The following is a 27,497-nucleotide window of genomic DNA, read 5'->3' on the forward strand; positions in this document are numbered from 1 at the left end:
TATTTGTACAGTGTGCGAGAGAGTTGGGGAAGGCATCGGTGGTCGTCCCTTTCACCACCTCTGCCTACGATTATTATAGCATTTTCTTATTCTCAGGCTATTATCAATAAATCTAGGGCATTTCTCGTTCTTTCATGGATTTTCATTGACCTAGATGTCTCAAAAATTTCCCTTCGCAGGTAGTCAATCTTCTCTTCGTTTTATTCGGTGTTTAAGGTAAAGTCCGTGGGATCTTTGAGGATTCTGGCTCCCAATCCAGTCGCTTACGTTTTCTCCACCGTGAAAGATCAGTTTTTTTATTCTTGTTTCTTGCAATTGTTTTGACTCGGTGTATGTGTGGTGCATGCCTTGGCAAAAGATTCCTGGTTCAATATATTTGTTATGAAGTAGAACGTAGGCTGATTTAGTTTATTTTTTATATCTGGAATAGTGGTGTTTGCATCAATTTCTGCTGGGAAGTTTTCATGGGAGAGATTACCTGATAATTTGGGCGATCTTCCAGCACTTATTGTACTAAGGTGTTGCATATACATTTAAGAGCAGGGAATAATGATGTTTTTTTTTTTTCACGTTTGTGTTTTCCTATCATTTTTAAGTGATAGGGGAAAAAAAAAATCATGTTTTGCAGAATTTTGTGATTCTCTTTATGATACATGCTTATTGGCTGGCAGATTTCTTCTTTCTTTTGAGATTTCTAGCACCTTAATAAAGCTTTTTGTGATTGACATTTAATGACTCCGACCTTATATTGATATTTACATTCTTTAGTTATCATTCTTGCACAGTATATGCAATTAACACCCAGATTCATTGTGATCTAAGCACATATTTTGGTCTATAACTTAGTTTCTTATATGCTTCAGTAATTGCACAGCACTGTTGTTGTCCCAAAAATTTTCCCAGTTTTTAGATGCAATTTAAAACATATCATTGTAACAATAAAATCTGTTTTTGTTCTTACACATCGTATTTACCAATCAGTTAGTTATTATGACACTGTTCTTAAACTGTTATATATATAAAAAAAAACCTTTTGCTAAGTTTGGATGAAGGGAAAACATTGTAAAGGACGTGAATATTTTGTTTAAGAAATTTGCTTTTATCAGCTGTTATTTTTCCACTTCAATGGAAGTTAGTAGCCAGAAAAATTGTTGTTGTATGATGTTTATGAGCTGTCAACTTTCCATCCTTATAATAGATGGAATTAAAATTCTGCTGTGATTAATGGATATTTATTCATAATTGGTACTATTTCAACTGTGTATTTTGCTGGGTTACATTATCTTTTGGTGCTGATTGACATTTTTTCAGTTTGTTAGGTACTCCTGTTATTTGGGATTGTTGATGTGCATGTGATAGTTGGTTTCAAACAACCCCCAAGTTTTCTCTCAAAGGAATTTATCAGTTTTTATCTGAATTACGTAAAATAGCTAAGACGGGTGCTCTTTGTTGCGTGGCCGCTGGGCCACATGAGGCAAAATCTAACTCAGTTGGTAGGGAAATTTCTATGCATTCTAGTGAACCCCATTGGAGAGTTAACTCAAGCTTCTCACCTCCATTATCAAGGAGATGGGATTGCAGGGATCAGTCAGATGGATTATCACAGGAAATGCCTACTGCTCCTTTATATGGATCATCACTATCTTCTCATAGCAAAAGAAGTAGAAGTGTGATGAGCAGTGATCAATATGCTAATCATCATCATTCCGCATCTGATGGAGCACTTTCTTATTTTGAGAGCCCTTCCAACAATTTACAAGCATCTAGGTGGACGCCACCTGCGCAAAGATATGATCTTAGTGAATTCTCCACAGCTGCCGCAGGTATGATCCATTAATTTTTTTCTCCATTTTTTTTGCATTCAAAGTTAGTGTAGATTGTCTATAAAAAATATGACTATTTAACGTGGATAGATGTTTGTTATGTAGCCTCTTATTTGCGATAAGGTTGACTTTCTGGTAAGCCAAATTAGATAAACTTTTTAGCAATCAAATGCAATGAGAATTCAGATGGACAATTCTCAGAAACGACAATGCTATGGTTTGGTTTCATAGCTATTGTGTAAATAATATTTTACTGCTATTTTGCATTATCTATTTTAATCATTTATTGGCTTTTAGTTCCACATGCTCATATGTTATATATTAAGAAATGCTGACTATTGCTAGTTTTAGTCCACCAATAATGTCTCCGCTTTAGTGCTAAGTTTGTGATGACTTCACAAGCTTGAGAAGTTAGAGTTCTACTTTTCATCTTGTGCAGCGGGAAACTAATTTTTTGGTTATTTTATGGGCATTTGTAGGCCAATAAATAGGTTAAGATGGATCAAATATCCACCGGTGACAAGGAGGCCATAGTGCTGCTCCATTTGTTCTTTTATAATTTTGCATTTCATCTATTTGTTTGGTATGCTATGTCTCATGATTGGGGTTAATTCACCTTCGCCATGTCATTCTTTTGGAAAACTAATAGATAATAGAACATTTGATCAAATTAAATGGTGTTAATGACATATTTCTCCGCTTTCATGTTTATCTCCACATAATTTATCATTTGTTATTTGATTGTTGAGATGTATACTTTTGATAAAAGTGTAAAAAATATGAAGATGTAATTGGTAGTTAGCAAAGCTGGGCTATATCTTTTAATTGTTAAATGGTATCAATAAAAGCTGAACACATTATTTTACATTTTTATTTAATGAGGATTTTATCATAGGAAGATCTCGCATGGAGGCAATTTCTTGTTAAGGCAAGTCATAAAAAAGTTAAGAGTATCTAATGGACCTTGCACTACAGGAAACCCATCTATTTGTGGCGGCCAAATCCGGCACAAAATCCGAGAAATCCGTCGCAAATCTTGTTTTGTAGAACGGATACTGTTCCAATGCTAAAATGATTTTCACAAACATAGTTGCAACGGACAAAATCCATCGAAAAGTTTTTGCGGTGGATTTGTGACGGAATAAAACGACGACTTCGTTTTTGTGGTCAGCTACATATTCCGTCACAAATTGCGGCGAATTTGCGGATAATTCGATGCAATTTGTGATGGATAAGTCCACCACAAACTTCTATACCAGAACGTCGTATCAGCATTTGCGCTAGATTTTACATTGCAAATCCACCGCAACCTGTAGCATAACAAATAAAAAAGCTCTTACTATCATTATTTGGGCTTTCTAACAATCACAATCCAAGCATTTATAAAAAATAGTTATGCAAAGTAAATATAATCAAAGAGTACTATGCAAATTACGCAAATTAATGAACAAACAATAATAGTCAATAACATTATTACGATTTCAACATAACTTATACATCAAATGTATCAAAAGCCATCTCAAGCGATAATCTAATCGGAATCTGCATGCTCGCTGTCCAGCTCGGCCGATGGGGGCGCCGTTTGAGATCCGCTAATTCGCTTGCTCAATCTTCTAAGCTCCTCCAATATCTAAGTGTTCATGTCCACTTGAGTTTTTCAGACATTTTTTAACCTGCTTCTAAGTTAGCCACCTGCTGGCTAACTAAACTTCCTGGCTGCCTGCGGAGTGGCTGGTGGCAGAAGAGGACTGTCCCTCGTATACAAAGGCCTGCGAGCCTAATCCATAAATTCGCCCCTTCTGCATTTCGCCTACCGCCTATGCCCAAGTGTAGTTGTCAGAAACATCTGCAGAACATGTAGAGAATCCTTCTCTAGTTGCCGCCTGGCTCTCTTAAAGCCGTGTATACTTATCCTACGAACAAAATATAATATAAGATTAATCATTATATAATCGTTGCTTATAATATTTTTGTAAGTATAATATTCTTATACACTTACATATGCCCTCCTGGCTCGCTCATCTACCCGCTGGCCCTGCTGACGCTTATGAGTGTGACTGTGTAACTCAATCGCAGTGGATTCTCTACCAAGCATCTCTTTCTGCAATATACTTAGATTATAATGTATATACAAAGAAATTATTAAAATTTATAAAAGTTCTTACCAATCATCGTCTATGTTTAGTGTTTGGAACTGAGCCCCCAGTATGTAGAGAGCTTCCCAGGCCTCTGACGTTAGAAGCACTATCTGCTTGTTTTGCTCCATACTCGTTGTGTAGTCTGGGCTACACCAAGCACTTTTGAGCTCAACCTATACACACTCGCCAATCCAAAGCAGACGTTTGCTGTATAGTCTGGGCTACCCCAAGCAATCAACAAATTCTGATTTAGATATAATAAAGAAAAGTCATTTTTAATATTTTATAACCAAGCCTTTTTAGGTTTATCTCTACATTTCTTAACATAGGTCAAATATAATATATCTACTCTCCTAACCGGTTCATCGGAAGGCTGCCGTTTTATGTGACTAAATCATATAAGGTGACTCTCTCTAATCTTATCTTCCACTGGAGCTACTCCAACCTTTTCGCGTATATGTTCATTTCATATCCTGTCTCTAAGAGTAAAGCTACTCATCCACCTGAGCATCCTCATCTATGCAACACTTAACTTAATATTATGCTTCTTTTTTAATGACCAACATTCTGCGCCATAAAGTATTGCAAGTCTAACCACCATCTTATATAATTTTCCCTTAAGTTTGGGTGGTGCTTTTCTAACACACAACAAGCCCGATGCATTCCTCCACTTCAACCATCCAACTTGAATTTTACTAATAATATCCCCATCTATGTCATCATCACTCTGAACAATAGACCCAAGATATCTAAAATGTGTACTCTTATTAATGACTTGATCGCTCAAAGTCACAAACCCGCCACTAGATGTATCACTACTAAAATTACAATCTTTGTATTCGGTTTTAGATCTACTCAAACGAAAACCTTTAGTCTCTAAGGTTGACCTCCATAATTCAAGTTTACCTTCTAGTTTTATCAACAAGAAGAATATCGTCAGGAAAAAGCATACACCAGCGATCATCATTTTACAAATCTCTAGTAAGAACATCCATTACTAAAGCAAAAAGATAAGGGCTTAAGGCTGATGCTTGATGTAATCCAACATAAATTGGAAAATACTTAGGTCAAGTTACCTTCATAGTGAGCGAGCTCTGGTTGTTACTTCTGATCCACTGACAAAACCTTTGTTTCCCTCTTTTTGCACTAAACCCCATATTTAGTAAACCTTTAGTTCGACAGATTTAAGGGATTTGGCGGAAGAAGCTTGCGAAAGGGAGAAAGTTATTATCACAACAAGTGAGCTCCTGTTGTTGCTTCAAATCTCGATCCAATAGGAAGGACGTCGTAGAAGGAGTGAAGTCAAATAGCGAACGGTCACGTCGCTGAGGACTCGCGAGCAAGGAATGTCAGCAAGGGGCTAGTTGTTGCGAGCGCGGGGGCGGAAGAACAAACAAAGTTGAGAGCGAATGAAAGAAATGAGCTGGATATCGATTTAGATAAACTTATTTGTGGCGCAATTGCGGCGGAAAATCCGTCACAAATCCGCCGTAATTCCGTCACAAATTTTGTGATGCAAATTTTCGCTACAAATCTGCCGCAATTTTGTCGAAAAATTTTTTCTGTTTCAAAGCCCGCCGGAAATCACTGATTTTTCTTTAGCGTTTGTATGATTTTCATTGATCTTGATGCATATGATTAAGTATCACAAATTATTTTGGTATGTGTTTAGAAGAAAAATTGTTTTAAAGATATGTTGAGGTTGTTAGTATAGATATAAAAATTGTTTTAATTTTTTTTAATTTAGCGCTGATTAGTATTGAAAATAGTAGTAGAGCATTGTATAAGTAGTAATGGAGTGACCAAGTGCTTGCAATCTAAGCAAGATAAAATTTAGGATGAATTTTATTTTTATTTGTTTGTATTGGTTTTGTAGATTTTTTCTAAATATTTTTATTGTTATGTACCTTGACCTATATTATTTATAAATTACAAAGTGTTGTGATGTAGGACATCTTACTGGTAATTTAGAATAATGCCCGAGAAAATGAGTAGATATGTAGTTAAGTGGATGTGAAATTGATGATCAAGTGATAATTATGAGTGTGATATTTAAGTTTTTTTATTTTATTATACAAGCTAATAAAGGCATGAATGAGTGCATGAATTTTATAGAAAAAGTAGGTTATTTGAAATGAAAAAAAGGTTTTTAAAGAGTGTCATGTGCTAAGAGAATGCCATATTAATTTAAAGACGAATTTTGAAAATCACTTTTTAATTGATAATACCAGATGAATTTAAATGTTAAACAAAAAGTAGTTGATAGTGAAGTAGTGTTTTAAGGTGAGTTTGTGCTAAAGCTAAGAAGGATATTGTTAGGCATAATACTATTGAATAGATGGTGAGAATAATATCGATTGAATATAAGGTTATTTGAAAATAGAGTTGTGGAGTGGCCAAATAGTTTTTAGCCGCAATAAAGGTACATCAGTAATTGGCATTAAATATATATATATATATTTTCATTTGTTAAGCAAAGCTTAAGAATGATATTTAAAGGGAGATATAATCCATTATATATACCCCAATATAGTTCTAATATAACTACTCAATCAAATGAAAAATTAGGACTATAGAGGAATACTTCAAAAGATAAGCATCCGAAGATTAATAGATGAAAGATTGATAACATGATAGATAGTTTAATTGGCGTAAAACTAATAAGTATTAGTCAATAATAATTGAAGATTAAGTTATATCTGTGTGATTTCTTGGATCCTATTATTGAAAGAGCGGGAATATAAAGTAAGATTTAGCTTTTAGAATTACATTGGAGAAGTGTCTTAAATATTATAAAAAGTGATAATACCACTGAGACATTGATGCATTTTAATAAATTATAGTTTGATTAGTTATTCTATATAAATGTAAGTGTTTTAATAATTATTAAGTTTTTGACAATCAAGTTGAATGGTAAACACGAGAAGTTGAAGTTAATGCGTGGTAAACTTTAGAAATAATAGAATTGGAAATGATCATCTTAGATGGACTTTGAGAGTAATATAAATGGAGGAATAAGTTGTAGAAATTAGTTATGTTACATCCATTACCTATATGGTAATATTATGATGTATAAAATAAAATTATCATATTTTCACACAAAAATATTAATTAATCACACAGATAATATGCATGAGCTATATAATAAAAATCTAAGAATATTTCTAAAGGTTTAATAGGGGAAACAAAACCAAATGAAGACTTAGGTAGGTTGGGCAATGAATGGAGATTGGAGAGCAAAGATGCACTAATAAGTGAGTAATTGGAATTAGCAAGAAAGGATTACTAAGACAAATTTATTCCAAAAGTATCATACCTAAAATTATGCAAAGATTTGCGCATTAATGCCATGTCTTGTACTCAGCAAAAATGGATGGAGAGAATTCATAAAGCTAACCCAAGTAATTAGGATAATGCTAATGATGATAATGAGTTCTTTGTTGAAACTCTTGAAAATTTTAAATTTTGGTTATCATTTATGGATAGAAATTGGAACTTATTTTTGGAAATGAGTCTTCATTGCTAGATTTAGGATGATATAGATTTTAGGTTCTAGGGTTTTCAAATGCAACTATGTGATATGATGTACAAAATAATATATACAAAATCAAAATTTGTTGTTCTCAAACTATCTACGTAAAAAAATATTCCACTTTTGATGAAACAAGAATGAGCCACACAATTCAAGCAAATAATAATAATAATGATTTCTTAATGATTTGCTAATGTTATGTGGGAAAAAATGGCTAGTGATATTAAGAATATTGTAAAAGATGTGCTTTGAGTATCAAAGGTAAAAGCTCCTAATAGTAAAAATAGTTGGTGGTGGAATCCAAATGTGCAAGAAAAGATTAAGAATAAGAAAATTTGTTATAAAATTTGGTTTAATTTTAAAAATTTCGATAATTGGGAAAGATATAAAGAGGCTCGTAAGAAATCTAAAAAAGCAATATGCGATGTAAAGACCTTAGCATTTAGTGATTTATATAATAGATTAGATACTAAGGAGGGAGGAAGATATATGTATAAGTTAGCCAAGCAAAGAGATAGGAGTAGTAAGGATTTAGTTCAAGTGAAGTGTATTAAGGATGAAGATAAAAAAATACTTTTATTAGAAGATGATATTCAACAAAAGTGGATGAGATATTTTGCTAAACTTTTTAATGAAAATTGTGAAAATAAGATTGACTATAGTGACCTTAGCACTCTAAATGAAAATAAAGATTTTTGTTTTTATCGGCGTATTAGTAAAACCGAAGTTAGAGAGGCTTTAAAGAAAATGAAGGGTGGAAAAGCTGTTGGACCTGATGATATTCCAATAGAGGTGTGGAAATGCTTAGGAGACGAAGGAATTTCTTGGCTTACTAAACTTTTTAATACTATTTTGAAGACTAAAAAGATGTCAGATGAGTGGAGAATTGAGTGTGCTAATTCCTATTTTTAAGAATAAAGTGGTGATGCACAATATTGTGCGAATTATAGAGAAATTAAGTTATGTGTCATACTTTAAACTTTGGGAGCGAGTTATGGAGCATAGGTTGCGGCGTGATACTAATGTTTTTCAAATCAATTTGATTCATGCCGGGTAGGTCGACTTGAAGCCATACATTTATTAAGAGGTTTGATGGAGAAGTATAGACAAAATAAGGAGGATCTACATATGATATTTATTGATTTATAAAAAGCATATGATAAAGTTCCAAGAGAAGTGCTATGGAGAGTTTTGAAAAGAAAAATGAGTTATATAATGCTTATGTTCAAATCATTAAAGATATGTATGCAGGAGCTATTCTTGTGTTCAAACACAAGGTGGTTGACCAAGTATTTCCCTATTTCGGTTGGGTTACATCAAGGATCAGCCTTAAGTCCATATCTTTTTCTTAGTCATGGATGTTCTCACTAGACATTTGCAAGAGGATGTCTTGGTGTATGCTTTTTGCTGATGATATTCTTCTTGTTGATAAGACTAGAGAGGGAGTTGAAAGTGAACTTGAATTATGGAGGTCAACATTAGAGACTAAAGTTTTCGCTTGAGTAGATCTAAAACGGAATATATGAGTGTAATTTTAGTAATAATAGACCTATGAGGGATTTTGTTGACTTTGGGTGATCAAGTCATTAATAAGTGTACACGTTTTAGATATCTTGGATCAATTGTTCATGGTGATGGTGAAATAGATGGGGATATTATCAGTAGAATTCAAGTTGGATGGTTGAAGTGGAGGAATGCATCGAGCTTGTTAAGTATAAAAAAGTACCCCTCAAACTTAAGGGAAAATTCTATAAGATGGTAGTGAGGCCTGCAATGCTTTATGGTGCTGAATGTTGGCCATTAAAAGAGAAGCATAATACTAAGTTAAGTTTGGCAGAGATGAGGATGCTCAGGTGGATGAGTGGCTTTACCCTTAGAAATAGGATACAAAATGAGCATATACGTGAAAAGGTTGAAGTAGCTCCAGTAGAAGATATGATTAGAGAGAGTCGCCTTAGATGGTTTGGTCACATAAAACGGCGGCCTTACAATGACCCAGTTAGGACACAATGGAGAAAAAAGATTCATGTAACCGACCCCACGTAGTGGGATAAAGGGGATAAAGGCTTGATGTTGTTGTTGTCGGAATTCAAGATCAAGAAAAATTACACATCAATTGTAATATTGTAATATGAAAGTCTAAACTATATGAAATTTGATTAAATTCACTAGCACAGGTGGTCCAATCATTAAAAATATCAAAGAGAAAAGTTTAAGGAAAGCAATTATAAAAATATCGTTATAAGCCTCATGCTGATATAAAGAGATAACTTCCACTGGAAATTGATAATTACTACTGGCATTATGTTAGAAAGATTTGCATCCAATCAACACTCAAACACAATGAGGTAGCAAAATACTCTTATGGAAAAATTACATTGAAAATTGATCTTTATATGTCTAAGGTATACCATGTTTGTGATGGCGGAATCCTTATCAAATAACAAAAATATTTGAATAGACCGCAGTTCAGAAACCAAATTTTTTTTCTAAAATCTCTTTACCATTTCCTTTAGATAAGCAACTAGATAGTAGGCAGGTAGGCAAAATATCCGAATGGTTAACATGAGGAGCAAAGACTTTCCTGACCACAAATCAATCATCCAATATCCCATTTCAAGTTACAGACCAATAAAGACTTCTGGTGTAACACCCCATCGTACCCCTTAACAGTACAAATAATATTACTAACATAAACCTTTCATTATTTGATCATACGATACTTTTGAACATTTGATAATCTTTATAAAACATCCAACAATTCAGTTCTCATACATCTCATCAAACGGAAGCAATTAATAACTTTAAATTTCAATATAAGATACTTACAGAGTCACTATGGAAATTCAAAGTAATACATCACTGAGAAATTTGCATACCTCAATTTTAAACTTCAAACAAAGATAAATATTAATATAACATAACATATGAAATACTTTTCAATTTAATATGCTATGATATTCTCCTTTCTCTTTCCTATAACAACTAGTAAGAAAAATAATCATGAGCTATGAGGCTTAGTAAGTTATGCAAATTTAATAACAATTAAAATATAATAACATAATGAATGACAATATTGAGCTAATTATTGGATCAATTTATTATTAATTGTAAAATATCATAAAATCATATTGGACATCATCCTTTAGGCCATTTGAGATATATAGTTATATACTGAATATTTAGTCTTTCAAAAGATTAAAATATCTTTTCATAAACATATTTAAAGGAGCACAGGTAGACCTGTCATTATTGCCAATGAATTTCATAGATGTCTCTTTTGCCTCTTTAGGGGTCCCTTTTTGTCTCATCTGCTATACATATATCACTTTCCTTGGGATCCTTTTTGCCTCATCTATATTACATGTTTCATATTGGATCAATTTTGTCAACTTGATAATATAGATATCATAATATATAATAGTCAATATTTATTAAATAAATATTCAGGAACCCTAATATTCATAATTCATAACTGTCATTATTTATATAATCATACAAGCATTGCAAGAAAAACCATTACCAAAATAATGAAACTTCTTTCTTTAACATATGATCAAAAGATTGAAACACATACTTGATCACATATCAACTTCAATTTTTTCACATAACATATAATTGCTTATACATGATTATTTCAACGTATTCATATAATTGCTTATACATGATTATTTCAATGTATTCTTATGGATAATATACAATTATTCATAATGCATTGAATTTCTCAAACAATTTAAAATACATGATAAATATACCTGAATTCAATAAATTAACTTTACATAACTTACTTTCTTGATGAGTTGATTCTTCCAGTTCTTCACTTCTTATTCTTCTTCTATTATAAGTGACCTCAAAACTTTCTCTTTGCGCAAGACTAGATAAATCTATTACACCTTAAATTACAATTTATGTAAGAACTTTAATGAATTGAAATAGTATAAAATATAAGTGAGGATATTAGAATTCTTACCTTTTTTTTAAATCTTCTTTTCTTCTATTATTTCTCCACATCCTTCCAAAGTTTACTGTTCATTATTTTCAATTCAATTTATATACATATCAAACTATAATTTGCCATATAAATCTAAATCAAACATAGAAATATTTATTACATTCTTCAAATAACTTCCATTTTACATACCGTTATTATTGTTTCCTTTCCTTCTCTGCAACAAGAAAATTCCTTCAGCACTATGCCAAAATCTGCACTATTCCCTATGTGCTACAGTACATCGGTTACTATTGCGAACTTGCTACAGTAATTTATGCACTATGCCGCCTTCTACCTACAGGAATTTCTGCTGCACTGTCGAAATCTCCTAGGCATTTTTCTGAATCATGATATAGGATTTTTTTGAAAGTCTTTTCATAGAATTATAGTCGAAGAAATCCTTTTCTCTGGCTTACGTGCAAACTAAGTGGAAGAGGCCCATAAGAAATAATTGCTATTCAAGGCTGATACCAATCCCAACACTTCTTTTAAGTTTTTTAGTCTAATTGCTTGTGTGAATTTTACCCTGAAGAAAGAATACTAGAGGTCCCACTCTTATAACTACCACGTTAAGCTTTATATCCAAAGCAAGCATCTATTCAGAAATTAACAATTTACATAAGTTACTATAATATATTAATTATTACTAATAAAGAGATTTTCTTAACATGAATAAACTGCTTAGTAAATAATAATTTACTTAACATATTACTTTAAAAGTATTTTTTAAAACTATTTAAACTTTAAAAGAAAAATAGTTTATAAAAAATTTTCATTATACGAAAATTTGAATATTACAAATTATTACATTTTAATTGTTATTGAATTTGCATAGCTTATTGAGCTTCATAGCTCATCAGTATTTTTCTTATTGGTTGTTGTTACAGGAAAGGAAAAGAAGAAGATCATAGCAAATTAAATTGACAAATATTCCATATGTTATGTTATATTAGTATTTATCTTTTTTTGAAGTTTAAACTTGAGGTATGTAAACTTCCCAGTAATGTATTACTTTGGATTTTTGTAGTGGCTATATAAGTATCTTATGTTAAAATTTAAAGTTATTAGTTGCTTCTGATTGATGAGATGTATGAGAACTGAATTATTAGATTTTTTATAAAGATTATCAAATGTTCAAAAGTATCATATGATCAAATAATGAAAGTTCTATGTTAGTAATACTCATTGTACTGTTAAGGGGTACTATGAGGTGTTGCAAAAGTGGCATCAGAGCAAAAATTTAAGATTCTGAGGATTCAATTATGGAAGTATAAGTAAAGTGAATTGTCTAAGAGGATACAAATTGGATCTAATAGAATCTTTATAGAGCCTAGGAGAGTGTAGTAGTTCTAAGATAGTAATGAGTCTAATTTCAATTGATTTATACATGTTTAATTTCAATCTGGCTTGCATATAAGCATATGAAAATAATATCTAAATAGAAGTACATGATTATGTTCATACATAACTTTTGATGTAATGCATTACATATATAATGACTGAAAGAATAACTAAAAGAGATGAGGGTTAGCCATCTCAACTTATTAGGATATCTGAAGATCCTAAAATGAAATACCAATGGAACACAATGTAAGTAGAGTAAACAATGCACTAGTAGTGCTTGATTCTACCTATATGATGTCAGGGAATATGATGCAACTACAAATGATAAATATGATGATGCAGATGATGAAAAAGATGCAGTCTATGGTGGGATCTGCAACACCTGGTATTCCACCTGTGGTTACGCCTGTCACTCCTATCACTCCTGGTAGTTGTGTAAATGTTGAGGTAGGTGCTCTGGTGGGTGTTGAAGTGGATACATATCTAAAGTTTTTTCAGAGGTTTTTAAAACCTCTATTGTTTAAAGGAGGAGTTTATGCCAGAAGTGCTGAAGACTGAATCATCAGGATAGAGAAAATCTTAAAGGGAATGAGATGTCCTGAAAATCGATGGGTATCTCTGGCTATCTTTATGTTAGAAGGTGAAGTAGAAAGGTGGTGGAGGGGACAACATCTGGAAAAATTCAAAGGTAGAGTAGATAATCAAATTACTCAGGAGGAATTTGAGTAAATCTTCAAAGAGTGGTATGTTTCTCCATCAGCAAGGCAAGCAATGCATGAGAACTTTGTAAATATAAAGTAAGGAGCAAAAGTTGTTATTCAGTATGAAGTAGAATTTACATCTTTGTCAAGATATGCTCCCTAACGTATTAGTACTTCGGAGGAAAAGTGTTACATATTTTTAAAATGATTGAGGGATTCATTGAGACAACCATTAATTTCTCTTCGTATAAAAGATTTTGCTGAATTAGTGGAAAGTGACAGACTATTAGAGAATGATATAGAAGTGGTTAAACATAAATGGGAGACTTAAGGTATAAAGAAACAAAGTGATTACAGAGGTGGATCATCCAAAAAGCAATTTCATCAAAATTAATATCAGCAGTCTATGAGATTACTTGTAATACCAGTTTGTGCAAGTTGTGGAAAATCTCATCCAGGAAGATGTCTGATGAATTCAGGAAAGTATTATCTATGTGGAGAATTAGGTCATATCAAGAGAAACTGCCCTAAAAATATTCGAGCAGAGAATTTAGAGGCAGTCAGAGGACATGTCAGTTCAGAGGTGTTAGACCACATATGAATCAACCTTCTTTGAAGATAAAAGGAGAAACCTCAGGTAAAGCAGTCAGATCAGCACTAGCTCGAGTATTCGTCTTGACTTCTCAAGAGGTCAAGGGCTCTTCTGAGGTGGTTACATGTACTTTAATTATCTTAGATTTACCTGCTAGAATACTTTTTGATTTTGGTGCTTCACATTCTTTTGTATATGAGATATTTTGTCTGAATTTGTATGTGAAACCTATCAATTTTACTTGGGTTGAGTATTAGATTACCTACGGGTAACTATTTACATGCAAGTACAAAATGTTCAATAAATTTTGTGATAGCTCGTAGAAAGTTTCAAGTAGATTTGATAGTACTTCCATTGGTAGAGTTTGAAGTAATTTTGGGAATGGATTGGTTGTTCAAATATTTTGTCACTATAGAATGTTGGAAGAAAAATGTCAGATTTGATTTACCTGGGGAAGAGGTATTTTACTTTCAATGTGCAAGGGGAATAATTTCCTCATTGATTGTTTCTAGTCAAGTACATAAAAGTCTAAAGGTGAGTGAATTGATTTTCTTAGCAAAGTTAGAAGCAACCAAAGAGAAATGTAATGATATAAAATTTATTCCTGTAGTAAATGAATTGGTAGATGTATTCTCAGAGGAATGAAATGAATTACCTCCTGAGAGGTGAAATTTTCAATAAATCTTCAGTTGGAACAAATCCAATTGTGAAATCACCTTACAGAATGGAAACCAAGTAATTACAAGAGTTGAAAAGTCAGTTTACTGGACTAATTGAAAAAAGTTTTATCATACCCAATTCATCTCCTTGGAGTGTATCAGTGTTATTTGTTAAAAAGAATGATGGTTCTACGAGACTGTATAGATTATAAAAAATTAAATGAGGTGACAATAAAAAATAACTATCCTTTTCTAATAATTGATGATCTATTTGATCCGTTGGCAGATGCTTCTATATTTTCCAGGATTGACTTGAGATCAGGTTAGGGTGAAAGAATGCGATATTGAGAAGACTATTTTTGGCACTAGATATGAGCAGTACGAATTTTTGGCTATGCCATTTGGTTTAACCAATGCTCATGTAGTATTCATGAATATGATGAACATAATTTTCAGACCTTATTTGGATCAATTTATAATTGTGTTTGTTGATGACATTTTAATATATTCCAAGGATAGTAAGGATCATGCAAATCATTTGAAGATTGTGCTAGAACTATTGAGACAACATAAACTGTTTGTCAAATATTCCAAATGTGAGTTTTCGTTGAAGAAAATTTCATTTTTGAGACACATTTTCAGTGGAGAAGGAATATCAGTAGATCCAAAAAAGATAAAAACAATAGTTGATTAGCTAAGACCAATAAATGTAACCGAGATAAGAAGTTTCTTGGGATTTACATGTTACTACAGAGGTTTGTTAAATGTTTTTTCCAAATTGCTTGCCTTATCCAAATTGACTAGGAAGGACATTAAATTTGAATGAACTTATGATTGCGAGCAAAGTTTTAAAGAATTGAAACAATGTTTAACAACTGCACTAGTATTGACAATTCCTTCTGAAACTGAGGGATTTCAGCTGTTTAGTGATGCTTCCCTGAAAGGATTAGGTTGTGTGTTGATACAAAATAAACATGTGATTGCATATGCTTCTAGATAGCTTAAGCCTCATGAAAAGAATTATTCAACCTATGATCTAGAGTCGGCAACAGTTGTATTTGCATTGAAAATTTGGAAACATTACTTGTATGGGATAAAATGTGAGATCTTTACTGATCATAAGAGTTTAAAATATATTTTCACTCAAAAAGAATTAAACTCGAGGCAAAGAAGATGGCTAGAATTGATAAAAGATTATGATCTTGACATCCAGTACTGTCCGGATACAACTAATGTAGTTGTTGATGCATTAAGAAGAAAGACCCAAACACAATTGAATTATATATTAACTAGTGAAGAAAGATTGATTAGAAAAATGAAAAACTTACAATTGGAAGTTAGAGTTCAAGAAGATCAAGATTCACTTGGCCTTAATCAGATGACAGTTCATCCTTCGTTGGAGGAAAGAATCAAAGAAGCTCAGAAGAATTTTACTGAATATCAGAAGTTTATGGAGCAAGTACAATTAGGATCAAGAAAGGATCTCAGTGTTGATGAACAAGGCAGAATCAGGAGTAATATGCATTTGTGGATACCAAAGGAATTAGAATTGATTCCGAAAATTTTATATGAAGCACATAATTCAGGTTATTCAATTCACCCTGGAAGCACGAGATGTATAAGGATTTGAAGACCTTATTTTGGTGGTCAGGAATGAAAAGAGATGTAGCAGAATATGTGACTAAATGTGAAAAATGTCAAGTTGTTAAAGCTGAATATTAGAAACCCAATGACTTGTTGCATCTCTATCAATTCCAGAATGGAAGTGGGAGGAGATAACTATGGGCTTTGTTATAGGATTTCTCTGGTCAAGGTAAGGACATGATAGTATATGGGTTGTGATTGACAGACTAACAAAGTCAAATCATTTTCTACCTATCTGTCAAACTGATTCTGTTGAGAAATTGTCCAAGTTATTTTTGAAGGAAATTATCCGATTCCATGAAATTCTTAGAGCTATTGTATTAGATCGAGATGGACGTTTTACATCCAAGCTATGGAAAAATATTTATGAAATTTTGGGCACTAAATTGAAGTTCAATATTGTTTTTTATCCACAGACAGATGGTCAATCAGAAAGACTGATTCATGTAATGGAAGATTTGTTAAGATTGTGTATTTTGGATTTTGGATGTAGCTGAGAAGATCATATTCCCTTAATAGAATTCACTTACAATAATAGCTATCAATCTAGTATCAAGATGGCTCCATATAAAGCTTTATATGACAAAAAATGCATGACTATCTTGAGTTGGTGAAAGGCAATTAATGTGTCCACAGTTTGTAGACCAAGCTACGAAAAAGTTCCGTTTAATCAGAAACAGATTAAAAGCAGCTCAAGACCGCCAACAAAAATATTATGATCCCAAACATAAAATGATATAATTTGAAGTGGGAGATTTTGTATTTTTGAAAGTGTTACAAATGAAGATGTTTCTAGATTTGATCAAAGTGGAAAATCCAGTCTTAGATATATTGACCCATTTGATATCTTTGAAAGAGTAGAACAAGTGGCTTACAAATTAGCATTACCTGCATATATGTCTGATGTACACATTATTTTTCATATATCAATGCTTATAAAGTGGGTGACAGATGAAGGTCAAAGGGTTTCTCGAAATGACATTAAACTTCAGAAGGATTTGACTTATATTGAAGAACCTCAAAAGATCTTAGAAAAGGATGTTCGTAAATTAAGAAGCAGAATAATTCATGAAGTGAAAGTTCAGTGGAAGCACAAATCAGTGAAGGATGTTACATGAGAAAAAGAGGCCGACATGAGACAGAAGTTTTCTCACATATTTGATGATGTATGAAAAGTTGAATTTCGAGGGAAAATTTATAATATTCATTTTTTTGGGTAATGAAATTTGAGAGAAATGTAAGAATTCTAATATCCTCCCTTATATTTTATACTATTTTAATTCATTAAAGTTCTTACACAAATTGTAATTTAGGGTGTTATAGATTTATCTAGTCTTATACAAAGTGGAGGTTTTGAGGTGACTTATAATATAAGAAGAATAAAAAGTGATGGATTGGAAGAGTCAACTCATTAAGAAAGTAAGTTATGTAAAGTTAATTTATTGAATTCAAGTATATTTATCATGTATTTTAAATGATTTGAGAAATTTAATGCATTATGAATAATTGGATAGCAGTCATAAGAATACATTAAAATAATCATGTATAAGAAATTATATGTTATGTGGAAAAATTGAAGTTGAAGTTGTATGTTTTAATCTTTTGATCATATGTTAAAAAATAAGTTTCATTATTACGGTAATGCAGGTCAAGTTCTTATTGCAACATTTGTATGGTTATATGAATGATGACATCTATGAATTATAAATATGAGGGTTACTGAATATTTATTTTATAAAGATTTACTATTTTATGTTATGATATTTGCATTATCAGGTTGGTAAAAGGGACTCAATATGAAATCTAATGTAGATGGGGCAAAAAGTACCCCAAGTGATACCTACATAGCAGGTGGGGCAAAATGAACCTCTAAGGAGACAAAAAAGACCTCTATGAAATTCAATGACGATAATGACAGGTCTACCTGGACTCTATTGAATATGTTTATGAAAAGATAACATAATCTTTTAAAAAGCTAAATATTCATTTTCTACCTCAAATGATCTAAAGGATGATGTCCAGTATGATTTTATGATATTTTATAATTAATGATAAATTAATTCAATAATTTGCTCAATGTTGTTATTCATTATGTTTTTACATTTTAATTGTTATTGAATTTGTATAGCTTACTGAACCTCATAACTCATCAAAATTTTTCTTACTAGTTGTTGTTACATGAAAGAGAAAGGAGAAGATCATAGCAGATTAAATTGACAAGTATTTCATATGTTATTTTATGTTATGTTATGTTATTGTTTATCTTTGTTTGAAGTTTAAACTTGAGATATGTACACTTCACAGTGATGTATTACTTTGGATTTCTGTAGTGGCTCTGTAAGTATCTTATATTGAAATTTTAAGTTATTAGTTGCTTCCGTTTGATGAGATGTATGAGAACTGAACTGTTGAATGTTTTATAAAGATTATCAAATGTTCAAAAGTATCATATGATCAAATAATGAAAGGTCTATGTTAGTAATACTCCTTGTACCATTAAGGAGTATTATGGGGTGTTATATTTGGCTAAACAAAGCTTCTAGTTCAACATCAACAAACAAGCCATCCATACTGAGAACTTAGTCTTTCCAGTCGAACAATTATGCACCTAAGCAAGTCTCATTTCACAACGCAATTAAAAACCTAAACTAATAGAACAAAGGTTGAATCAATAGAGAATCACACTTGGGAAGAGAATCAAACCTTAGGGGAATAAGGTTGGAGCAACAAAGAATACAATTGTACCCATGGTTATTATCACAAGGTTGTTTAAAGTTACTAAAATTAACACTGAAAATTCTAAAAATCATAGAAACCATTAATATAGCATCAACTAAAGTAAATTAATGATATCATTTTGCTTCAAATCTATGCGGATTGAAAAAAAAAATAGCTATGATGGATTGAACATTTTGATATTTATTCAAGCAAATTGGGGCATAATTGTTACGCTTGTTGTAGAGTATACAAGTAATTCATGAATTATCATAAGCTGTTTTATCATTTTAATGCACTACTCCATTAATATCTGACATCAATTGGAGAGAATTAGAATGTTTCATTCCTACATCTGTGTAATATTTATTTAATCTTAGGAGAACTTCTAGTAAGAAAAATAGAAAATTAGGGAATAATAATTACAATCATTGACAGATTGATGAGTTGATAGAATAATAATTGAAGAAAAATTATATTAGTCCACATATTGATGGATAGGCAGTAGTTATCCCATGAATAAATGAGGTGACAAAGGAAGATGAAGTAAAGAGGGTAGAAGTCTTGGTGAGTGCGAGTCCCAACTAATAGAAATTAAGCAAGTGTTTCACACTCCTCGAGTGAATGAATGGATTAACTTTTTGAAAGCATACCTTGTGATGTAGGCAGGGGGGGGGGAGCTGTCAAAACAAGTTGGGTTTTAATTTTTGTAAGTTTCTACTTGAGTCAGCTCATTAATGAGCTTCTTCTAATGTTTTAGGGCTTTAATTAAGTTCATTCCCCCTCTATTTGCCCTTGGTTCTTCCCCCCTTGGCTACCTTTTCCTTCCCCCTTCCCTGTGCCCCTTCGGTTCCTCCCTTGGTGCTGTTTTCGTGGATGGTTCTTCTCCCTTTGCTGGCTGTTGATTTCGGTTCCCTTTCTGACTTTTTGGTTTGCTCCCTGGCTGCTTTCCCGTGGCTCCTCTACCTGGTTCATGTTCTGCCTTTTCGGTTTGCTCCCTGGCTGCTTTCCTGGTTGTTTTACCCGGTTCCTGTGCTGCCTTTTGGGTTGCTTCCCTGGCCGTTTTACCCCGTTCCTGTGCTGCCTTTTGGGCTGCTTTACCCGGTTCCTATGCTGTCTTTTTGGGTGCTGTTTTGAAATACATGTAAGGCTCTTTGGGTGCTGTTTTTTGGGGTTTTTATGTGGCTGTTTGGCTTCCCTCTTTGGTCCTATAAATATGTGATGTTTAGTGAATAAAGAGAGTTTTTTTTAGAGAGATGATATATGGCTGATTTTTGGACAGGTTTTTGGAAAAGATTAAGAGCTTGTTCCACTCCTTTTACTTCTTGGGAAGGCTTGCGAGCTTCTCCTATCTTTGTCTTGGACTTCTTACCTCTTTCTTATCTCCGCAAGTTCGACGTCACTTGTATCCTTCTTCTCGATGATTGGCAAGCAACTTTAGGTGTTGTTTATTTCATATGTTTGTAAGTGTCAAGAGTTGTAAGTGTCGTTTTATAATATTAAAGTTTGTTGTTTGTCGTATAAGTCGTATTTTGTCTAGTTTTGAGAACTTTATGTATTTTCTTATATTTTTATCCTAGGAAGTCTGTAATCTTTTTGCTTGCAAAAATTATGAGAAATTCCTAATTTTTGCTTGCATCAGATTGTTAATAAGTTGCCCACTTGTCATTACAAACGGAGTATAGATTAGTCCATTGTTGAGTTTCGATTTCAATATGCATTATACGATCATGGTGCTTGGGATTATATGCGATATTGATGTCTGACTTGGTATCACAGTAGAGTCTCATATGACTTTATCATTCAATATATAAGGTGTTTAGGATAATTTTTAGGCATAGGAATTTGTAGATTCTCACACCATATATTAAATTCAGCTTATGCATTAAATCTTGATATCATGCTTATTTTTTAAATCTCCAAGTCATGAGATTTTTTTTATAGAAATGTGATATCTTGAAATTGATCTCCAATTAATCATACAACCTATAGAATTTGTATCTGTTTATGCTTAGAGAGTCAAATCCTCTCCTTTTTTGAATAAAATTTCTATGCATGAGGTTACCTTCACATATTGTAGAATTCTATATGATTCCCTAATGTGTGATTCTTTACGATTATGTATGAATTGATTCATTACATTAATAATGTACGCAATGTCAGGTCTACTACATGATAAGTAGACAAGTCTTGACAATAAGAGTTTTTTTTCCTACTATTTTGTCTTTTGGACCATCACGAAATTTATTACTAAATTTCATGGGTCTCTTCACTTGTTTGGATCCTAACTTACCCTATTTCTTTCAACAAGTCTATTATTTATTTTTGTTTTAATATAAATATTTCATGTGGAGAGGTGCAACTTCAATGCCAAGTACTTTAACTCGCCTACTTTTGACTTTAAATTACTGGAGCAATCTTTTCTTCAAATTGTCTAAAGCTTCCAAGTACTATTTGTCATGATAATATTGTCAAAATAAGTTTGTAGTATGGAGACTCCCTATAAAGTTGTGTGTTTTACAAAGAATAAATATTCTTTTTAATTTTATTTGTATCTCATGTTGAGCATTGCCTTTGCTAACTTGGGCTACAAATGAGCAGAGCTAAGCGGCGTTGAGCCGAGCATGCACATGTTCTTGTTTGAGCTCGTTTATTATCAACTTGTTTGAGCTTGATTCAAGTTTTTTTATTTATTTTCAAACTTTATTTAAAATGGTTGATATTCATGTTTTATTTGTGTTCGGTTTATGTTTGGTTTGTATCGTGCTTAACTAGTTTTAAACGATTGGTTTGTCTAAAATAATATATGAGCTTTATTGAGCTATCAATGAGTTTTACATTCAAGATATTTGTTAGCTTAATAGATGAATCTTATTGAGTCTACTAACGAACAATTATATTGAGCCTTATCGAGTTTGTTAGCAAACATATCTATCGAGCTTTCTTGAGCTCTTAAACGAGTTAGCTTATCAAGCTTTCTTAAGCCCATAAACGAGTAGCTTTTCGACCTTAGAAAATGATACTTGTAATGAACAAGCTTCTTAACAAATACTCAGAACAAACAATCTATCAAACATGAACAAGTACTTCTTGATCACGAACAAATTCAATCTAATGATTAATGAAAGAATATAACATAACTAATGAATTTATGTTGTTTTATAAAATAAAAAACATTATTACAATAAATTGCAAATAACTAAAATACTAAGTTGATGTGAAGTACCAAAGATTCAAATAATTAAATAACTATTAAAATAATAAAAAAACAACCAATTAATTCAAAATGACAAACATAATAATTAATGCTATAATGTTTAGTAGATATTTATAATTTGTTCTAATTAATAGATGTTGTAATGTTTAATTAGTTTTAAAAAGTATCAATCAATGATTAATATGTTATTAAATTATAATAAAAATAAAACATTTATATTAGGTTCATCATTTTCATAACGAGACTTAATCGAGCTCCATATCAAATATTAATTGAATTTCTTAAAGTACTTGTTCATGAGCTCTGTGCCGAACAATAATTGAGCTTTTTAAGGAGCTTTATATCAAGCTAGTTCACGAGTTTTAAATGAGATTGTTCATGAACATAAGCAAATCAAATAAAAAGTTGTTTATTTAATCATCGAGTATTTTAAAAAAAAATTCTAGCTTGTTTGATTACTTAATCAAATGATTACGAATTAGCTATAATCTAGTTGAGCCATGAGTAGCTTGTCAAACCCTCAATTTGTTTGCAGCCCTATTGCTAAACTTCTGAATCACGTCATTGGAGATTCCTTCAACCTATATAATGCTTTTTTTAACTTGCATGCTTTTTGTTCTGTATTTAAGCAAAATTTTGATGGGGCCTCCAAATATTCTCTCTCCTCCATTTCACTATATAAGAAGTTATTTTCACATCAAATTGTTGCATCTTCTAGTCCTTGTTAGCTGCTAAATATAAAAGAATTCTAATAGTATTTATTTTAGCAATTGGACCAAATATTTTATGATAATCAATCCCATATATTTGAGTTTAGCCTTTGACCACTAGCTTGGCTGCATATCTTTCTAGTGAACAATCATATTTGTATTTTACAATAAAGGCCCATTTATATCCCACAAAAATTTTTTTTTTTCATTTTAATAATTTTCGTAATTCTCATGCTTTGTTTTTTTTTGAAGGGTTTCCATTCCTTCTCTTATAACATTATTCTAATTTATATTATGTAAAGTCTTTTAGACATTTTTTAAGGATATAAATAATATGCATGCTAGTAAGAAAGGATTGTTGGCTATAAGAAAGATTATTGTATGATAAAATTAAATGCAAGGGATATTTAATGAAAGTTTTTGTACTTTTATTTTTAGGCTTGATGGCTCCCTTAGCAGATTTAGTGATAGAGATTAATTCGATTGATTGGACTGACATAGATAGAAATGCCTTTCTTATTGAGTAAATCTATAATGGTTGAGTATGAAGTTATTTTGGTATAGGCTTATTTTGGGTAGGAGTGACTGGTTGTCTAATACAATTGTTTGCTAGGATGAGGGGCAAAGAAGGGCAATTTAGGAGAAAAAAATGATTATGATATTTCTTCCTCAGGGTAAGTAGTGACTTTTTTCGTTGAAAGTTTCATCAACAAACACATTCCTTTCTCGTTGGGGGATGGTAGCATTTTCACCTTTTTTGTGTGGAAAAATAAAATCGCATTTAATTGTTTAAGGATCAAGTTTTCTTTTGTTTGGGAAATGTGTATAGAAAAAGGCAATTCTTTTAATATTTTGACAACAGCATTGTTTGGTGTGTTGAAATGAGGATAAAATTTGTATAGTATTTGCATATGACTTTTGAACCTAATGACCTTTATAGTTAATCTGTTTATGATGTCGGTGGTTGTTAAAAGAGCTTCCCTCAATATTGTTTTGGGATATTTTTTGAAGAGTTTGGGCTATTGTGTAGCAAATAGGTGGTCATTCTTTGATTTAACCACTTTGTTTTGTTGGGGTGTTATTTTTTTCTTTGTATGGGGAGAGAACTGTTAAATTAGTGTTTAACATTGTTATATTTAACTCTTTTAATTTTAACACCAAATTGATTTTTGATCATGTTGAAGAAGGCATAAAAGATGGTATTTACATCACTTTTGGCTTTTAGTTAAATGATCCATGGCACACGGATGCAATCATCAATAAAATACATGAACTGCTGAGTCCTAGAGATGTTAAGTGTAGAGAATGATCTCTAAATGCCACTATGCATGAGAGAAAAAGGAATAAATTATTGTGTCAATCATTAAAAAATTGGCATGCAACTTTTTTTTTTTTTAAATTTCGTAAGCATCATAATGAAATTCTCTGCTATTTATTTATTTTTAATAATGGTGGAAATATGATTTTGAGAATAATTAATGCCAAGATTTAGGTGATATGGTACAAAATTTCTTTATTGGATATGAGGGTTTTTGAGAGAGGAGATAATATTGCAAGTTGTATGGAGTTTTCTTAATTAATAAATTCCTCAAGTTGGTTGAGACCATCCTTTTCTTTATCAAGCTAATTATTACATAAAGCACAATACTACACTTGGAATCTTCAGCTTGCTTTTGAATAAATTCCTGGTTGGCAACTAATTTTGGTACATGGATGATATTTTAGAGTGTGGGTGATTTGTTTATAAGAATATCTCCTTCATTGGTTATGCTGTTCAAGCATCCACTGGCCATGTTTATTTTTTTAGTTGCCAGAAAAATGTTCAAGCATCCAAAAAAGGAGGACAACAGGTATTTTTGTTTTAGATTGATGCTTATCCCGTGCGTTACATGCTAAGATGTTGGTGCCGTGTGGGTTCATCAGGCAAAATGTTCTCTTTCTTTCTACATTTTGATGATATAATGCGTTTCAAACAAATATTCCGTTCCCATTTGCGCTTGATCTTCTTTTGCTTCTTTGTGTTAATAAAGGTCATCCTTGGTCATCTTTTTTTTTATGGTTCCTTTCCTAGCTTTAGCACACCATGAAAAAGTCCCCAAGTAAGATGGTGGAGAATGAATGTTCTTAGTTCATATCTTGTACAGCTTGATTTGGAACACATTCAAAGTTTTGTTGGCTTATCTTTTTGAGAAAAATTTCCGTAAGATTCACTATGTTGACTTGACCATTAGGGGCCTCTTCAAATTGTTGAACTTTTTGCCATATGTTGCTTAGCTTGATCTAGGAGTGTGTTTTGAGGTTTTTTTTACTGCTTCTGTGCGGGAATCTCTTCTCAAGCTCATCATAAGGTTTGTGCGGGAATCTCTTCTCAAGCTCATCATTAGTAGTTATGATCTGAAACACCAATTCAGTGTTGTATTCATGGAGGCAATCTGGAATCTCATGAGTTTCCACGGCATAGTGTTTTTATAGCCTTTCTTCTTCATCAAAGTCGTGCTCCTATGGTGTATTTTTTCTTGTTTAACGAAGAAACTATTTCTTGTTAAACTGAAATAGTTCTATGCATGTTGTTTACATCTCTTGAAGATAGTATTTTGCCTCCAGCAAATAAGAATCGTTTGTAAAGAAGCATCTGAGTTTTGTGATGTTTCTAGAGTGTTTGACAGTTCAGATTAACCGTTCATCTTAATTAAGTCCCATCAAATTTTCAGGAGCAAGGATTGATTCTTCGGCGTCCCCTCAGAGCAGCGAAGTAATGGCTCCATTCTTCTGCATTAACATGGATTTAAATTACTATATTCTTGAAGTTTCATAGTTCGTCTTGGTACTTAAACATTTCTTTTCATGGTTGCAGCGGCAATTCACTGGTAGAGTTTCCTCTACCTCCCATAGTCTTTTCTCTCCATCTCCCTTTGCAGAATCCAGTAGATGGGCATCCTCAGGCAAACAGCCTGCCTTTCCTCCTCGAAATTTTCCAGGAAGGCGCTCGTTCATGTCGACACCTGTTTATCCTCTAGTCTTCCACAATCCTGTTTCGGATGGCGAATCGAGTGGGATTGCCGGCACAAGTTCAAGCCGCAGGATGATTCCTAGTGATCATTCCAGAAACTCTCCTCCATGGCCTGAGAGCACTTTTAACCCTGATCTCAAGTTTCATAAAACTCTGTCAGATTTCCAGAAGGTTGGAGTTTCTCCCGACACCGATACAAACTCAAGGAGGGAAGGAACTAGATGGAGTGATGGAAGTAGCTACGACATTGCTTTTGATGGGGATGCCATTGACATTGCTGAGAACATCAATATTGAGAACCCAAGATCTCCAAACACTTCTGTTAGGCACCAGAAGTGCGGGCTCTGCTACCGGTTTCTATGGCTAAAATCTCCATGGAGTTCACACCGAATCATTAAAAACAGTGACCTGCCAATCACTGGAGTTCTTCCCTGTGGTCATGTCTTCCATGCCGACTGCTTAGAGGAGACGACTCCAAAGACTCAGCTTCAAGAACCTCCGTGCCCACTATGTTTGAATTTGGTAAGCCATGAAGGGTCCTCTTCTTTATCCGAGCCTCTGCAGGTAGCTTTTAAAAATCCTCGCAGAATTATGCGATCCGGTACTGTTGGAAGCAGTAGCAACCGAAATGATATTGATCTGAGGCGAAACCTTTCTCAGCCATTGAGGGGAAGTTCTTCAATAAGAAGCCGTCTCAGGAAACGGTTATCATTCAAAGGTAAGTTTAACAGAGATCTTTTTGGAGCAAAAATATTCAGGAAGATCTGATCATCTTTATAACAATCAGAACCAAAGCGTCCGTTTGTAATTGCTGCAGTAACTTTCATTGTTTAGGGTTTCTGAGCAAACTTTTATCAGTTCTCTTTTACAGCTTATATTTTGGGGTTTGGCAGCCATGATAGGGTGCCCATGTACAGCATCAGATGTAGAACCGGGAAACCCTTTGGTGTAGGGCAGCAGATTGCTTAAGCTGAAAAGTGCTTAGATTTTCATTGTTAGGGGTCTATTATGCAGATTTGTTTGTATAATATGTTTTGTGTTACATTCCTTCCATTTTGTTTCAGAAACCTGATTAGTTTTCTGTTAGCTATTTTATGCTGTAGTAATGATGCTTTATAATAATTTTAAAAGAACTTTTTTGCTTATTGAAGCAGTAAGAAAAAAGTCGCAAATGAAACCTAAGTTGTATCCGGTGGGCCTTAGCAGATTTTCTGCAACTAGGAATGGAGGCAAGAGCTGTTGAAAGTGTTTTGGCCTGATGAGTATGGTGAGCTTAGTTGATATCTTTCATAGTCAATACAACGAGAAATTATTTTGTGCGGAGGACGGACACAGAACACTATTCGAAGATCAATTAGAATGTATCATATCAGCGATAGCGAGAAGAACCGAGTAGTACTGAGTTGCGGTACTGAGTGAAG

At 32.7% G+C, this 27,497-nt stretch overlaps 1 protein-coding gene across 1 annotated transcript; it reads left to right on the forward strand.

Moving 5' to 3' along the window:
- On the forward strand, positions 1–27,221 carry LOC110106788. The gene is made up of 4 exons (XM_020836803.2): positions 1–179; positions 1,312–1,823; positions 25,778–25,818; positions 25,921–27,221. Exons 2-4 carry the CDS (start codon positions 1,508–1,510, stop codon positions 26,842–26,844), a joined length of 1,281 nt encoding a protein of 426 aa, XP_020692462.1. The 5' UTR covers positions 1–179; positions 1,312–1,507; the 3' UTR covers positions 26,845–27,221.
- Positions 27,222–27,497: the final 276 nt, after the last annotated feature.

The sequence above is a fragment of the Dendrobium catenatum genome, unplaced genomic scaffold (genome assembly GCF_001605985.2).
Source record: "Dendrobium catenatum unplaced genomic scaffold, ASM160598v2 fragScaff_scaffold_1656, whole genome shotgun sequence".
NCBI classification, from domain to species: Eukaryota; Viridiplantae; Streptophyta; class Magnoliopsida; order Asparagales; family Orchidaceae; genus Dendrobium; species Dendrobium catenatum.

Coding starts and splice junctions, on each gene's coding strand:
- LOC110106788 (XM_020836803.2), top strand. CDS start 1,508: ATGCATTCTAGTGAACCCCATTGGAGAGTTAACTCAAGCTTCTCACCT. Junction 1,824..25,777: donor ATTCTCCACAGCTGCCGCAG/GTATGATCCATT, acceptor TCAAATTTTCAG/GAGCAAGGATTGATTCTTCG. Junction 25,819..25,920: donor CGTCCCCTCAGAGCAGCGAA/GTAATGGCTCCA, acceptor TCATGGTTGCAG/CGGCAATTCACTGGTAGAGT.